General features: G+C 43.9%; 1 protein-coding gene across 1 annotated transcript in view; it reads left to right on the forward strand.

Moving 5' to 3' along the window:
* Slc26a5 (solute carrier family 26 member 5) overlaps positions 1 to 11,757 on the forward strand; it is a 39,029-nt gene extending 27,272 nt beyond the window's left edge. The window contains 9 exon segments of the mRNA NM_030840.1: positions 409 to 486; positions 1,493 to 1,588; positions 2,170 to 2,276; positions 5,529 to 5,598; positions 6,728 to 6,820; positions 7,487 to 7,594; positions 8,521 to 8,721; positions 9,233 to 9,287; positions 11,564 to 11,757. Of these exon segments, the coding sequence (NP_110467.1) occupies positions 409 to 486; positions 1,493 to 1,588; positions 2,170 to 2,276; positions 5,529 to 5,598; positions 6,728 to 6,820; positions 7,487 to 7,594; positions 8,521 to 8,721; positions 9,233 to 9,287; positions 11,564 to 11,757 (1,002 nt within the window).
* Positions 11,758 to 17,812: the final 6,055 nt, after the last annotated feature.

A 17,812-nucleotide genomic window follows, 5' to 3' on the forward strand; every position in this document is an offset into this window, starting at 1 on the left:
TCCTGACTTCCTTTGGTGATGAATAGCAATGTGGAAGTGTAAGCTGAATAAACCCTTCCCTCCCCAACTTGCTTCTTGGTGATAATGTTTGTGCAAGAATAGAAACCCTGAATAAGGGGCTGGGGATTTAGCTCAGTGGTAGAGCGCTTACCTAGGAAGTGCAAGGCCCTGGGTTCGGTCCCCAGCTCCGAAAAAAAGAACCAAAAAAAAAAAAAAAAAAAAAAAAAAAAAAGAAACCCTGAATAAGACAACTTCTTCATTTGTTTGGAAATGTTAGGAAAGGAATGTTCTGTAAACCGATATGTTCTTGGTTTTCCCACAGTGAAAATGGCAAAAATAAGGTCAGCTTGTGCGTGCCGTGGCTCTAGTCTAAAAGCTTCTTCCTCCCCTGTGTCCTCTCCCATCCAGCTTGCAGGTTGCTTGGCCTCACTGATGATCCTGCTGGTCATATTAGCCACTGGATTCCTCTTTGAGTCATTACCCCAGGTGTGTACGCTGGGCTGGTTTGGGGGGTGGGGGGAGGTCATGCTACTCTGTTTATGTTTTCGTGGCTCTCTTAAAGAGTATTTTTCCTATCTGCTGCATCATTAGCAGGGTACTATGGAAAACAGCCGTGTCTAGGTCTAAGTCCTGCTTATAACCTATTGACCGCTGCCTGCCCGTGTCTAGGTCTAAGTCCTGCTCATAACCTATTGACCGCTGCCTGCCCTTGTCTAGGTCTAAGTCCTGCCCATAACCTATTGACCGATGCCTGCCCTTGTCTAGGTCTAAGTCCTGCTCATAACCTATTGACCGATGCCTGCCCTTGTCTAGGTCTAAGTCCTGCCCATAACCTATTGACCACTGCCTGCCCGTGTCTAGGTCTAAGTCCTGCCCATAACCTATTGACCGATGCCTGCCCTTGTCTAGGTCTAAGTCCTGCCCATAACCTATTGACCGCTGCCTGCCCGTGTCTAGGTCTAAGTCCTGCCCATAACCTATTGACCGCTGCCTGCCCGTGTCTAGGTCTAAGTCCTGCCCATAACCTATTGACCGATGCCTGCCCGTGGGCTCCGGCACTTAGTCTCCTCATCAGCAAAGTGGTCTTTGGGCTGGCTGACCCCAAGATACTTCTATCCCTGACCTCCGTGACCTTCCATTCTCGTTAAAACTCTGATGACCTACAAGACACTTATTTACTGGTTGTACTTAATCTAAGAGAAATCAGAAAAAAAAGAAGTAAAGGCCTAAGGAGAAGAACAGTGGACGGGAAAATAATGGCTGTAGTCACAAATTTGATTCTGGACCTCTCTGCCGCCACGGAGACTTCCTGTTAGGACATAGAGCTGGTGGTCCAAGACCAATTGTCCATGCCTCAGAAGGTCCCCTGAGTGCCCCATGAGGAGTAGGTGGGACTAAGGGGTGGGAAAGGCAGGAGGGAGGTGGTAAGAGGCCGGCCAAGGGGGCCCTGTGTATATGACTGGAAGGCACTGACGCCGGCGCTGTGTGGTAGGCCGTGCTTTCCGCCATTGTGATTGTCAACCTGAAAGGAATGTTCATGCAGTTCTCAGACCTGCCCTTTTTCTGGAGAACCAGCAAAATCGAGTTGGTAAGTAAAGATGACTGTCCATTACACGTCACTGCCGAAGCTACCAGCAGTGTGAATGAAATCGTGAGAAAGATAGTAATGCAGCCAATTGTTGTGTTACTCAGGCAAGGGGTGTGTGTGTGTGTGTGTGTGTGTGTGTGTGTGTGTGTGTGCGCGCACGCATGTGTGTGTACATGGGTGTGTAGCTCAGGCAAGGCATATATGTGCATCTGTGTACCTATACATGTATGTGTGTGTGCATGTGTGTACATGGGTGTCTTAATCAGGTAAGGTGTGTATGTGCAACTGTGTACCTGTGCATGTGTGTACATGGGTGTGTTACTCAGGCAAGGCATATATGTGCATCTGTGTACCTGTGTATGTGTGTGCATGTGTGTACATGGGTGTGTTAATCAGGTAAGGTGTGTATGTGCATCTGTGTACCTATGCATGTATGTGTGCATTTGTGTGTGTGTGTGCATGTGTGTACATGGGTGTGTTAATCAGGTAAGGTGTGTATCTGTGTAGCTGTGCATGTGTATGCATGTATTTCTTATGGAATTATTAACGTGTTCTCTAGAAGCTTTTCGACTTCCCTTTAGACCATCTGGCTCACCACCTTTGTGTCCTCCCTGTTCCTGGGCTTGGACTATGGACTGATTACTGCTGTGATCATTGCTCTGCTCACTGTGATTTACAGAACACAGAGGTGAGTGCCCTGCTGAAATGGTCACAGCTGAAGTTACCCTGTGACCTCAAGCATAGACTCAGTGGGAATGGAGTCCAGTGATGTTCTATTGGGGCTGGAAGAAGAGCTGCATGGGTAGGACTCACGTCTGCTGTGTTCAAAGTCTTGAATTCAAGTCTCAGTGCTTGAAAATGGGGGAAGTAAAACATAATTCCATCTAGTGTTGTCATATGCTCTGCCGTGTCCAGTTGAAGAAGACCCAGATGGTCTCGTTCTAAGACCATGCATCCTAATGGCCTGGCACAAGATGCCCTGGCTTATTCGCCCTCCTCTGAGTTACTCATGTTTTGGCAACGCTCTTTGGTACCACATGCTGATCTGGACTCTGATGACGTGGTGCAAACTCCAACACCTAGTTTTACAGGTTTCTAACAGTCCTTCACTTTGAGCCACCATGCCCTGTTGTCCCTTTGTCCCGATAGGAAAGCAAGCCCCTTGGGGAAAGTATAAAATAATCTGTCTAAATATGAAGTTTGCATGAGAATAAGGGGTATAGAGATGTAGACGTGTTCCTGTGGTCCTGCCTACTCAACTAAGGGCAGTCTCCCTCCCACATGAAAATGCAGGTCAGTCTGTCTGTGCTTAAAAGTCACACAATGATCCTTTAAATTTGAAAGGTCCCTTGGGTGGAAGGAGTGAGGATGTTAACCCTTTTCCTGCAGAATAGCGGTGCGTCTGCTTTCTAGGTAGGAAGAGAACATTTTCATAGTTGAAAGGACACAAAAGAAAAATGTTAAAAACATGCAGTCTAAATTGAGAATTGATTTAACTACTTTTATAACAAGTTTTTAACACTGCTGTCCAGTTTTTCACCTTTTATATTTCAATATTTTATGTGTGCAAGTATTTTTGCCTACATGTATGTCTATGTCCCGTGTGTCCAGTGCTTGTGGACACCAGGGTGTTGGAGCCCCTGGAACTGGGATTTCAGACACTTGTGAGCTGCCTTGTGCTTGGAATTGAGTGTCTAGACTTGAACCTGGGTCCTCTGGAAGAGCAGCCAGTGCTCCTAACCACGGAGCCTTTTCTCTGCAGCCCCCTATCGTCCATTTTCCTCTATGGAAGCTTTTCCCATTGTGGCCTGTAGCACAGGGTCCTATTAAGATCTAGAGTTGTTGGGCTGGAGAGATGGCTCAATGGTTAGGAGTACTGGCTGCTCTACCAAAGGTCCTGAGTTCAAATCCCAGCAACCACATGGTGGCTCACGACCATCTAATGGGGTCTGATGCCCTCTTCCAGTGTGTCTGAAGACGGCTACAGTGTGCTCACATATAATAAATAAATAAGTAAACAAATAAATAAATAAATCTTTAAAAAAAAGATCTAGAGTTGACTATCTCAATCTGGAGCTCTGGTAAACAATACGCTTCAAAGATACCTAGGGAGATAAGGTGTAGCTCGGTGATGAAGCCTAAACTCACTGGATGCGAGGTCTCAGCTCGACCCTGAGCTCCAAAGCAAACCAGCCAAACTCCATGTCCTTTGACAAATGACAAAGTAGGATTTCAGATCAAGCTGCTTGCTTCCTCTACGTAGTAAGGTTCTATGACTTCTTTTTTATTTTGGTTTTAATGATATACATCTCCATCTCCCTTTAATAATCAGACTTGAGTTTTACGTCCTGTTCTTCGTGATTTCCCTGGGAGTTTGCAGGTTGGCATTTGGGAAGCCATTGCTCAGAACACCCGTTTATTCTCAGCTGCTTCTTATTCTAGAAGCAGGGCACACTTCCAGGAGTCAGCTACCAGCACCTTGTCTTAGTGAGGGTTTCTATTGCTGCAATTAGACGCTCTGATCAAAAAGGAAGTTGGAAAGGAAAGGGCTTATTTGACTCACTTCTGCATTGTAGTTCATCCCTGAAGGAAGCTTGGACAGGAACTCATGCAAGGCAGGAACCTGGAGGCAGGGCCATGGAGGCATGCTGCTTACTGACTTGCTCACTGTGGCTTGCTCAGACTGCTTTCTTATAGAACCCAGGACCACCAGCTCAGGGATGGTGCCACCCACAATGGGCTGGTCCTTCCTCCATCAATCAGTAACTAAGAAAATGCCTTACAGCTGAGTCTTATGGTGGCATCTTCTCAATCGGTGATCCCTGCTTTCAGACTCTACTTATGTGGACATGAATCCGTCCAGCACAAGCATGTTCCAAACACTCAGGTTTCCTCAGAACACACAGCTCTGAAGAGAAATCACGGCATTCAACAAGCATTCCTAAACCCCTTCTCCATGGTCAGTGGGAGCTGTTCATGCAATGGAGTCTTTTCTTCACCCGTAAGCTCATGGTTCAGTCAGCTTTATAAAGCACAGTAAAATAATTCTCAATCTTCCTTGAGTTGAGATTTGTGGAGATTCTGCTGTGCCTCTGCTGAAAGACTAGATTCTCAAGCTGTTGTAGTCAGATGTTGCCCTTCCCTTACACGAGTTGGTCTTCCCAGAGGATGACAGGCAGATGATGATGACACTGGTGTGGACAAGATAAGGAAATGGGAGTGAGTGATTGTGACCACGAATGTGCCTAGTTTTCCATAAAGACAAGTGCCTTATGTCATCCCACTATCGCAACCCAATGGTGCATCTCCAGTTCTACACCCACAGAAATGCAGAACTAAGGTGACTGGGGGAACTTACCCCAGTCATAGCATGTGGTGAGGGAATGATTTAAATGTAGCTTTTCATAAGCCTAGAGTTTTTCACACTGGTATTTTGTTTTTGTTTTGTTTTTGTTTTTGTTTTTGTGTGTGTGTGGGTTTGCTTGTTTGTTTGTTTGGATTTTGGTTTTCTTTGAGACAAGGTTGCTCTGTATATCCCTGGCTGTCCTGGGACTCACTCGATAGGCCAGGCTGGCCTTGAACTCAAAGATCTGCCTGCCTCTACCTCCTGGGTATTGGGATTAAAGGTGTGCACCACTACTACCTGGCTTTAGAGACTGATTTTTAAACCAAATTTTATCATTTCCATAAAATTAGAACATATAGATAGCTACACGTGCCATGTCAGGGGTAGGTGTAACAGACTGTAATAATAAGCAATAAGACACTATGGATATTTTGGGAAAGAGATCTCTTTGCTCTAGGCATCCAAAAACAGGGTTGACCTCTCTGGGATCAGTAGGTCCTAGAACTGCACAGAAATGGTGCTTAGGCACTCTATGGGGTCAGGATAGCCCCTTCCTTGCTAGCCTCTTGAACTGATCTTTCCTTCTCTCCACAGTCCGAGCTACACAGTCCTGGGACAGCTCCCTGACACCGATGTATACATTGACATTGATGCCTATGAGGAGGTAGGACCTTTGTCCAATGTCTTAAATGGTTGTAAGCATGTGGGTAATGTTTCTGCCCATGGCAAAGGAAGAAAGAAGAGAGAACTAGGGGTTGATATGACAAGATGCGATCTCAGTGACTGTCTAGACTGTTTGGTACTCTGTACTCCATATTAACCTCCCCACTTCCTAATGCTCATTCGTAATGAGAATGGGTATCCAAAGCACACATTTAATGTGTGCTGAGAACACACCGAAGCTGAGAACACGGTTCGTATGGACATGGTTTTCTTTCGATGACTTTAAGCCAATAGAGAAGTATCCATTTCAACCATGTTAAAATCGAGGTGGTGAGACTACAGCATTGTCTAGCTTACTCTTTAAAATCATACCTTCAAAGTTCCTTGATTCTGAATGTTCTTGTCTTACATAGATTCTCAAAGATTTTTTTAGAATCTCTGAAAACTAATTCGTCTGTTTCCTGCTTGGGGGAAAGAAAATCTTGGATTCACTATGAAGTATTAGGAAATGAGCCTGATGTTAGAATAGGTAATTATTTTTTCTAATAAAGTGCTAAGCTCTAAATAGCATCTTTGGGTCCACAAAGATTCTCAAGAATTGAATTGTGGATCCGACAAGGTAAATCTGCATCTGCATGTGCCGTCCCTGGCTGGAGTCCACCTCATTGGTCTGCAGGCCTAACTGGCAGCAGCCTCGCTTCCCGTCCATATTATTTTCTCCTTCAGGTGTTTTATCCCAGCTTTTCCTTGCGTTTACCATTTAAAAAAAAAAAAGAAAGAAACAAAGCCTATATTGTAAAATAAATGGGAAGATGTATGTTTTTTAAGCTTTCAAGTAAGACATGGCTGTCTGTTCTGAGGTCTCGGCTCCTGACAAGGTAGAGGAGTGAGAGTTGCTTAGCCCAGGAGTTGAGGATTAGCCTAGGTAACCAACTCATGAGAACAAAACCATTTCTTTGTGCGATCCTTCCTCACAGAGATTGGATAGAGTGACATAATTTTGTCTAAACATGGAAAGAGGGCTCGTCACACTATCTGTCTGTGTTCACCTTCATATTAGAGGAGGAAGCTGATTGGAATTTTATTAGAAATATACCCAGGTGTTAAAATCATCGTGTTTTATTTCTCAGGTGAAAGAAATTCCTGGAATAAAAATATTCCAAATAAATGCCCCAATTTACTATGCAAATAGCGACTTGTACAGCAGCGCACTGAAAAGAAAGGTGAGCCACCTTTTGTTTACTTGTGAGGAGTAATAAATAAAAGTAAGGACAAAGTTTAAATTTTTTTTATCAGAAATTAAAAGTCGATTCTTTCACAGGAGAGCATCATAGGTTAGAAGGGAGAGAAGGATCACTTCTCACTATACCTACTAGAGTAAACTATATGTAAAACTTACTATTTGAAACATTTTTAAATGTAGCGCTCAGTGTCTGGCATTAAGTACATTTCCATGTTTGAGCCATCGTCACCACCGCTCATCTCTGTCACGTGTACACAGTACCTTTAAAGAGAAGGGAAAAGGCAGCCTTACTCTAGGGACTGGCAGTCATGCTTAAAAATCAACATCCCCTAACCCGCGATCAAGTCTTAAGAATCTAAACCTTCCAAGTTTAGTAAGTACCACAGCACGGTTGTCATCGTCGTCGTGGTTGCTGCTGCTGCTGCTTTCAGGTCTTTATTGCCTGCTAAGTCTTGAATAAAGACTCAGACCAAGAAAAATAACTAAAGGTCTCACAGGGGGTTACTCGATTCAGGGCGTCCGAGGGAAAGGCAGAGCAAGGTTCGGGCACAGAAAGCCATTGGCCAGGCGAGTTGAAGATTTAGTGGCGTTCAGGTGGGTACTGGGGGGGCTGTGCCATGACCTTACATGCACTGTCTTTGTAAAGACTGGCGTGAACCCAGCAATCATCATGGGAGCAAGAAGAAAGGCCATGAGGAAGTACGCGAAGGAGGTTGGAAATGCCAACATAGCTAACGCGACTGTTGTCAAAGTGGTGAGTGACCTGCGTACCCCCATCTTTAACCAGGCTAAAATCTAAACGCAGCCTGAAGTTGTGAACACCGGGAAGGATCTAGGTTTCTTCTGTGTGGTATAGATATGTGACAAAGCTAGGTGCGGTAGGACACGTCAGGAGGCATGGAGGCTCACAACGGTCTGTAACTCCGGTCCTGGGGATCTGATGCCCTCTTCTGGCCGTGATGGGTACTGCATGCACACGATCAAGGCCAGCGTCAGCTATCTGGAGAGTTTGAGGCTAGCTGGGGACACATGAGATCCTGTTTCAAGAACACAAACAAGACAGTGATAAAGTCAGCTATGAAAATGTTTATGAAATAAGTAGTGAAAGAATTGTTCTTGAAACTTAAAATCACAAAGCACCTTAAGAATTTGGCCGCTATACTTTGTAGTTCCGTTGACAAAGACTCATTGGCTAGTTTTTGCTGTTTAGACTTGTGGTAACTTGTGGCCTGTCATGCTGAAGTTAATAGGATTTTTCTAAATTTGGGGAAAAGTAGAGACAAGAATAGGAAGTATAAAGTATACTGGGCTATGTGGAGTTTGTGTGCCTGAAGAGCAAAATCTAAATAAAGGTACATGTGTTTTCTGAGAACACATGGGCTTATTTTCCATTATAAACCTGTCTCACGGCGGGGAAAATGAGCTGTTTGGAAAATTCGTGTCTTAATGGGGCTGGAAAGGGGGCTCCGTCTTTAAGAGCATTGATTGCTCTTTCAGAGGACCCAGAACCCCACAGTGGCTCATAGCTGTCTGTAACTCCAGCCCTGGGGATCTGATGCCCTCTTCTGGCCATGATGGGGTATTGCATGCACATGATGTATACATGCAGACAAATCACACATAAAATAAGGTTAATTTTAAAAACAGAAAGAAAACTCCTTGGTCTCATTTTGGTCCTAGGATGCAGAAGTAGATGGAGAAAATGCTACGAAGCCTGAAGAAGAGGACGACGAAGTCAAATTTCCCCCAATAGTCATCAAAACAACATTTCCTGAAGAGCTGCAGAGGTTTTTGCCCCAGGGGGAAAATATCCACACTGTCATTCTAGACTTCACGCAGGTCAATTTTATGGATTCTGTTGGAGTGAAAACTCTGGCTGGGGTAAGTGCCACCTGGAATGAGTCCTTCAGTGTCTGCAAACCCAACATCCCCATCAGCCACCACAGGGAACACAAGCCCTTACTTTGTGGTTGTTTTTGAAACTTTTGGTTATGAACTTTTTAAAATACACAGCGCAGTATGATGATCCCCGAGTAACAACTCTCCCTCAGCTTCAACAATTAACAGTTTATGGCTGGCCTGACTTCCCGAATTCCCAACACTACTAACTTCTCATTGTGAAGCACGTCCCAGATGTCACATTACCTGCACATATCCTAGTGTCTACCTCTATAATATTTATTTTAAAACCATTATCATAATATCTTTTATTACACCAAAATCAAATTGAATAACATGTTGATACTCTGAGTTCTTGTCGGCATGGAAACTAGAGAAGTGCAAGATCACTCTCAGCTTATTAGCCTAATGGTGCATAATTGCTAAAACCACGAAGCAGGAGTAAATGAATTTCCGTGTCTCGTATGTATTAAGCTTTGTTTGAATATTACAGATTGTGAAAGAGTACGGCGATGTTGGAATTTATGTGTACTTAGCAGGATGCAGTGGTGAGTATGCCTTAGATGGAAAAGGATATTTTCCTTTTTATCTTAGATTTATCTCTGTGGACTAGTGCATTGCCTGTGGGTGTGTGCATGTACCATATGCATGCCTGGTGCCTACAGAGGTCAGAGGAAGGCATCAGAGCCCCTGCAACTAGAATTGTGAATTGTGAACCACTGTGTTGTGCTAGGGCCAAAACCTGGGTCCTCTGCAAAGGCAAGTGTCCTTAACAGATGAGCCTCTCTCTCTGGCTCTGGATGGGAACGGTTTTGATAACCTCACTTTTTTTCCAGATAGAATGAACTGCACTCATAATTTTTCCTATAAGCTTTTTATAAAAAATTATTCTAAAAATATCACTGTCCCATTTTGAAATCAGCCGGTTGCAGGCACTGAGATGTCTTCTGCACTGGAATTGGAGGGCAGGAGTCGATCAGTGTTTATTTCAGTAGCTACTACCCACATGCCGTACTTCTGTAAATCGTTCTGCTTGTTCGGATTTCCATCCAGTGGGAAGAGTAGGACTCACTTTCCTGCTATTTTTGTTTTTTCACTCTATTTTGGTTAAGATGGTGCTTAAAAACAGAACCCACATAAAGACATTAAGTTGGTGAAAATAAAACCGCCCATAGTGCATTTCAAAGGTCCATGGTGGAGAGTGGGTTCTCACAGGTGAAGGAGTGACTGTGGGAAATGACTTGCCCTGCAGAGGGCAAGCCAACCATCGCTTTTAAAGTTACGACCTCTCCATTCAGCAAATCCCTGTGTGACGCAGGCATACACAGTCATCTGTCCATCATTGTCTATAAAAACAAAGGGCTAGGAAGGTCCGAAGTGTCAAAAGAAAAGGAATTCTGATGGGGTGGGTGTGGTGGTGCACACCTCTAATCCCAGCACTTGGCAAGCAGAGAGCCAGGCGGATCTCTGTGAGTCAGAGGCCAGTCCAGTCCGCAAGGTGAGTTCTAAACCAGCCAGGGGTATATAAAGAGTCCATCTCAAAAAGGGGAGGGTGAGCCTCAATCAGTGAATGAAAACATAGCTTTGTAATAGACGATTGCGCAATGGTAGATAAACGGATGTGTAAATAGGACTGGGGCTATGTGGCTCAGTTTGTAGAGTGTTTACTGGGCCTGTGTGCATAAGGACCAGGATTCAACCACAGCCGGGATGAAAATTAAAGGAAACACAGCTCACAATTATAGACAAACAGCGTGTGTTATATTCTGGGCAAGAAAAGAAGGAAAATTAGAAATCGTTGTCTTTTTTACGCAGGCTTGTGCCTCAAAGTTGTAGTCCTCCTTGCCTTGCCCTTTCAAGAGACAAGATTAAAGACATGAGCCACGGCGCCTGGCCAGGACAGATATTTGTTTGTTTGTTTATTATATATAATTAATTATTATTTAAAAGACAGGGTTTCTCTGCATAGCCCTGGCTGTCCTGGAACTCATTCTGTAGACCAGGCTGGCCTTGAACTCACAGAGATCCACCTGCTTCTGCCTCCTTGGTGCTGGGATTAAAGGTGTCCCCATGGGTCATCACAATGGCTTTATGTTTCTATTTTCTTTTCTTTTTTTTTTTTTTAAGATTTATTTATTAGCTATCTTCAGACACACCAGAAGAGGGCATCAGATCCCATTACAGATAGTTGTGAGCCACCATGTGGTTGCTGGGGTTTGAACTCAGGACCTCTGAAAGAGCAGTCAGTGCTCTTAACCGCTGAGCCATCTCTCCAGCCCTGTTTCTATTTTCATTGAGATATGATGGGGGAATATACTAGAAAGAAAAGTTATTTCCTGAAACTAGAACTGCGAAGACAGGATCAAGACAGAGACTCGAGTAAGACTCACCTAATATTTAATATTTAAAACTTATGTGCAGAGTGCGGTGGCCACACCTTTGATCCCAGCACCAGGAGAAAGGTGGAGGCATATTCGAGAGTTCAAGACCAACCCGGGTTGGGCTGGAGAGATGGCTCAGTGGTTAAGAGCACTGATTGCTCTTCCGGAGGTCCTGAGTTCAAATCCCAGCAACCACATGGTGGCTCACAACCATCCGTAATGGGATCTGATGTCCCTTTCTGGTGTGTCTGAAGACAGCTACAGTTTACTCATATACAAAATAAATAAATCTTTAAAAAAAAAAAAGACCAACCCAGGTTGCATAAGAACCTGTTTCTAAATTAATGAATTAACTTTCCAAGCCATGAACGGATTGCTTTTTTTTTTTCACTGCTTAATTCCAAAACTTGGAATGTGAAATAATTTTTTCTTTCTTTGTACAGCACAAGTTGTGAATGACCTCACCAGCAACCGTTTTTTTGAAAATCCTGCCTTAAAGGAGCTTCTGTTCCACAGTATCCATGACGCGGTCTTGGGCAGCCAAGTCCGTGAGGCGATGGCTGAGCAAGAAACCACGGTTCTGCCTCCCCAGGAAGATATGGAGCCCAATGCCACGCCCACCACACCGGAAGCATAAAGGACCTGCATGGGGTTGTGCGCCGCGCCTGAATTCTGAACTTAACACACTTTAAATACCAGGTCGAGGCTTTCTTCCCACCGCCCAAGGGAAATGCTGGTAGTTACGGCTCGATTTGCAGGGTGAATGAAGCCTAGCAAGATGTATCTCACGCTTGCGCTGTTTAAGCTGAATACTTCAAAGATTAACTGGCTTCTTGGGTTTATGCAGTGACATTTCCATCACACCTTAATGTTAGCTCTGTTTTGTGAGTTTTTTTTTTTCCTTACTCCTGATTTCTTTTTTATCTGAAGCCTTTGGAAACTAATCACATAAAATTACAAAGTTAGCAAATGTCTTTTTTTTTTTTTTTAAGATTTATTTATTATATATAAGTACACTGTAGCTGTCTTCAGACACGCCAGAAGAGGGCACCAGATCTCATGACAGATGGTTCTGAGCCACCATGTGATTGCTGGGATTTGAACTCAGGACCTCAGGAAGAACAGTCAGTGCTCTTAACCGCTGAGCCATCTCTCCAGTCCAGATGTCTTAATGTATACATAAAACATAAATTACATCTAATTTCAAATTCTCATTTATCAATGTACTACTAGAGTCTAAAAAAGAGAAAAAGAAACCACTCTAAAGCTAATCTTACACCATTTCTTACACAAAGAAACTGTTCTAACTGTGCCCACCCACACCCTGATCTCAAAACAGTTCTAATTGTCTTGAGTCCATTCCCAAGATGAGATTTTCTGTGTCGCTCCCACTGTCCCTGGGTTCTGAGAAGCCGTGCTTTCCTTTAGTAAAGGGTTTTGGTCTGGCCAATGTTGGCTTCCCTCCACGGTCTTCCCTCCATAATCTCCATCCTCATCTTCGCCTTCGTCCTCATTGAAAGCTGCTGCCACTGAAAGCGTTCTGAAGCGCGAGCCGGAACTGTTTCCTTAGGTTTCCTTGCGCAGTCTGGCGGAGATGGCAGATGGGTTCCCTGTCGTCTGACTACCTATGGCAGATGCGGGCTCGGAGATCTTTGTTGGGAAGTCTGCAGCTTCTTCAGCGGATCGCTTTGCAACGCTGTGACTGGAGCTTCCCCTCCACTGCTGGAAGAAAGGATCTTACTTTTCCCAGGTGTTTTGCTGCTCCTTCGGGTTGGCGGAGGCTCCAGCTCGCTGCGTCTTCTCAGGCTGCCCTCCCACCACCCCCACTTAGTGTTATCTTTGTAGGATGAGTGCTTGAACTCTTAGAACTAAGTAGTTAGCTTAGAGCGTGCTGTTCCCGGGCGGCTAGTGGTTCCTGAATCTTGTTTGAGAACAGACCGTAATCAGTTTCCTAACAGAAGAGATCTATAATGCACCAGACATGCTGGCTTTGGAGTAATTTTTTATTATTACAGAAGCAAATAGGAGGATAAGAAAGCAAGACATTCTCCCCACTCAGAGTCGACCACCACCGGCACCTTGATCAGGACCCCTCCAGGTCTTTTCCTGTGTGTATGTATTTTCTAACAAAAATAAGCACAGGTCCTCACAGCGTTTTACAGTCGATCTTTTTAGTCGACAACCTCCACCTTCTTATTCCAGAGTATTTCCCCATACAGTATTCAGGTTTCCTACTGTCCTCAAATTTGCTTTGTCTGAACTTGTATTAATTCTGTGACTTTACATTGTAATTGGTCATGTGCCTTAAGTGTATCCCATCCTACACAGTTCTTTTTGTCTCCTAACAAATACGGAGGCGACCAAGACAGTCGTACTGAAGAATCCCATCTTGTGAGCGTGTCTAGTTCCTTCTCCAGTGCTCACTGGGCTCGCTTGGCTACTCTGCATGTTCAGAAGTCATCATTTAAGACACATGGAGATGAGTTAGGTATTTTATGCTGGTCTGGACCCTAGATAAAACCCACGCTTTATAATGCGCCTCTCAGAAAAACGCACACTGTCTGGCTTCCCTACCTTTTAAAGTGTGCAGATAAACTACTGGATCGGCATGGCAGACTAATCCTCCAGCGGGTTTTTATACTATATATTATTGTCCATATGACATTCCTTTGGCATTAAATGAATGTCATTTCTCAATAGTCATTGAGCCGGAAATTAGAACACTGAGTGACAGTCCTTGCTGAAGTGAACTCTTTTATTAAAGCTTGCCCATTTCTTTCTAGCTTTCTCATTTGTCTTGTACTTACTAGCAGATTGGTCTGTGTAAACGATAGCTTTTCCTCCTCAACTTCAATATTTGGGCATTCTTAAACAGATCTTATGAGCACCACAGGCTAAATGTCCCATGTCCATTTAATTATCATCTTCAAAGTAGACTTAGGGACTTTTCCTTTTTTCTTTTTTTTTTTTTTTTTTTTTTTCCGGAACTGGGGACTGAACCCAGGGCCTTGCGCTTGCTAGGCAAGCGTTCTACCACTGAGCTAAATCCCCAACCCCTGACTTGGGGACTTTTTATGACTTTAATGTGCTTTATAATATTTTGTTCCTTTTTGATGCTCAAAGTATCACAACTCTGACCAGTGAGCCTCGCTATCTGTTTTGCTTTTGTTGTTGATGGTGGATTACCCTTAAAAATCAATAAGAAAACTAGTCTCCTAGATATAGTTGGTGGCTATTTTCCTCAGAAGCTTGTGGTTCGTCAAGTAGCCTGTTAGTACAAAACTTCTCTCACATTCTTTTTTTTTTTTTTTTTTTTTTTTTTTTTTGGTTCTTTTTTTCGGAGCTGGGGACCGAACCCAGGGCCTTGCACTTCCTAGGTAAGCGCTCTACCACTGAGCTAAATTCCCAGCCCTCTCACATTCTTTATAGTTAATATTTCTTAAAGTTGGGCGGGCTGTAAGCCAATTTCATCTTGGCCTTTTGGTGAGACCGGGTTTCTCTGCGTGGCCCTGGCTGGCCTGGAACTCGCAGAGATCTGTCTGCTGGTGCTTCTCAAGTGCTGGGACTAAAGGAATGCACCATCACTGCCCAGTCCTTAAACTTCTAAGATCAGTTTATTTCCCATAAATCAAAGTGTAGGCCAACCTGTCTGAAGCTCTTTCTGCTTAGGAGTTGTTGGGGTTTTGCTTGGTGTGTGTGTGTGTGTGTGTGTGTGTGTGTGTGTGTGTGTGTGTGTATGTGTGTATGTATGTGTATATGTGTGTATATGTGTGTATGTGTATGTATGTGTATGTGTGTTTTGTTTTTGAAGGGTCTCTAGAACTCACTGTGTAGCTAGCTGAGGAAGATCTTAAACTCCTGGTCCTCCTGCCTTACTAGTGCTAGAGTTAGATGCCTGGGCTGAGGTTAAGAATTGGTCATTGTGGGTTGGGGATTTAGCTCAGTGGTAGAGCGCTTGCCTAGCAAGCGCAAGGCCCTGGGTTCGGTCACCAGCTCCGGAAAAAAAAAACAAAAAAACAAAACAAAACAAAACAACAAAAAACAAGAATTGGTCATTGTGGGTTGGGGATTTAGCTCAGTGGGCAAGCGCAAGGCCCTGGGTTCGGTCTCCAACTCCGAAAAAAAAAGAAAAAAAAGAAAAAAGAATTGGTCATTGTGACCATTTGCCATGCCTTCTGTCACTCTGTGTCAGTTTCCCTGAGGATACTGCCAGATCCCAGTAGAATTATATTAGTGTGCTACGTTCCATCTCTTAATAACTTCACTAATGGTTCAGAGCAGACCACGTCCTCCTCACCCTGGCCTGTGTGAGTTACATCAGGCATTTCTTTGCAGGCACCACACAGAAGACCAGATACATGTGCTTTCTGACAGACTGTCTTCTGAAAGAGCACATAGGCACAGTCTTAAGGCGACAGTAGAAGTCTTTGTAAAAGGGCCTACGTCATTTGGGGCACTTTAGTAGAATTTAAAGCTTTAAACACTGTTACAAAACACTGAACTGTGTATCCTTAGCAACAGTTTCAAGTCCTATTGGCCAATAAACACATTCACCAAAGGACATTCATTCTACATCTTACCTGCTTGTATTTTGTTTGAATTCTTCCACTTTAAACTTTCTTTAAAGTAGGATCCTATCGTGTACATAAAAAACACTTGTTTGCAGGGTTAAAAATAGAGCTTTGTTTTATTACGCACCTGAAAATGTTAAGTGTTTAATACTGCGCCTACATGTAAATACATCCAAATCAGAATTATTTCACATGGAAATTTTCTTGACTTTTTTTTAAAGCTTAACTCTTTCCTCTCTTGCAAAAAGTCCGCATATAAGCCTGCCTGTTCGCTGTGGGCCTGGCATATCTTACTATGCTTCTCCACTCTTAATCATTCATACTAGAAGGCTGGCAAGTTGGCTCAGTGGGTAGGTCTAGGCCAAACCTGATGACTAAAGTCCAATCCCCAGAACCAACTTCCCCTAGGAGGTCCTCAAGCCTCCACACATTTAGCGCGATGCATGCGTGCACACTTAAAACTGAAAAGCATTATGGATGGCAGATCTAGGACCTAAGACTTAGGCCAGCCTTGTTTCATGGTTGTACAGGAAAGCTGTTTACAGGAAGGTCTGGTAGAGAAATTCCTGCTCTCAAATCCTATATAGTATTCTTCATGAATCTATGTAATCCGATTAGCAGTTGATGGTGGGAACCCAGAAAATAGCAGTGTGGACCCTGTTCAGGGCCTGGGAGTCGCTCATTTTGTAATTTTTGGGGTCTAAGCTGTCTATTCCACGGAATTTGGTCCTGTGTAGTAGAGGCATCTGCCAGCGAGTGAGAAATTTGAGGGAATGAGCCTGGCTTCTTGTGTGCACAAAGGGCAGCACCCAGAGAATCTCTCCCAGAATAACAAGTTGTGCTTTTCTATTCTATGGTGGTGGTGGTAGGTCCCCTTATGTGGGGACCCAAGAAGGAAGGTCTGTGATAGGTGGGGAAGTCCTTAACTATTGCCTACCCTGTTAAAGAGGGTAAATCAATTTTAGTTCTAAAGTCAAACAACTTTCTTGAGCCTTATGCCTCCATGAGTGCAAAACGCTGTGTGTTTCAGGAATACTTTCATAGAGGTTAGTATATTGAGGTTCTTGCTGATGTTTTGAGATAACTGATAACGTATTATCTAATTCTCCAAATATATAGCCAACTAAAAGAAACCCCTCAGACCCACCAGCAAAACCGTCAAAAATTAGCACTGCCCCACCGCTGTGTACTAACGTGGACGGAATTGAGTTCGAACTCATGAAAGTCTTCTCCGGCCACTGACCTGAATTTACTCTCCTGCCAGTGTAACTTCAGGATGGTTTGTTCTATTTCACACCTCAAGCGTAGAGCAGGGTTAGAAAAAATATTCTAATAAAAAAAAAAAAAAAAAAACCACTGTATTTTACAAATAAAAGGCTCTTTCTACTTGAAAACTCTAAGCTCAAATTTCCAGTGTAACACAGCAACTTTTCTCTGGTCTCCATCTTCTTCTGACTTAAAAATGTACAGTCCCTTGGTATTTAGCAATTTATTTGTGAATATTATACTTCAATAAAAAATACTGTTTCTTGTGCTTTTGCGTCAATTGCTGAGGGGGCTGGTGAGCAGCTGGGGCTTTCCTGGGTTGGTTGCTATCTCGGGGGGGGGCAGGGCGCGTGACTGCAGCCATCCCCCAAAGGTGGTTGGCAGGGCTAGCCAGGAGGAAAGAGGAAGCCAGGATAGGCCAGAGTGCCCGCAGCAGCTATACGGTCGCAGTTCTCGGGCAAACTGGGAGAGGGGTTGGCAGGAGCCGTTCTCAGAGCTAAACTGGGAGGGACTGGGAGCTGGGAGCAATCAGAGTGCTGCCCGAGGTCCCAGACAACGGTGGGATCGTATTCTGAGTGGTGGGTAATGGTGGAAGTAAGTTTTTTAAAATTACACACAACATGACTGTCTGGCCTGTAGACACATGGCTTTAATCCCAGCACTTGGGAGGCAGAAACAAAGGCAGGCAGATATGAGCTCAAGTTCAGCCTCATCTACATAGTATAGTGAGTTCCAAGTCAGCTAGGGCTCCTAGAGACCCTGCCTCAAAATAAATTTAACTAATTAATTAAAAGTAACTCACTACAGATGAGTTTAATCAGAGTTTTACCACCTTTCAACCTCTAAGGAAGTAAT

The sequence above is a fragment of the Rattus norvegicus genome, chromosome 4 (assembly GCF_036323735.1).
Source record: "Rattus norvegicus strain BN/NHsdMcwi chromosome 4, GRCr8, whole genome shotgun sequence".
Lineage (NCBI taxonomy): Eukaryota > Metazoa > Chordata > Mammalia > Rodentia > Muridae > Rattus > Rattus norvegicus.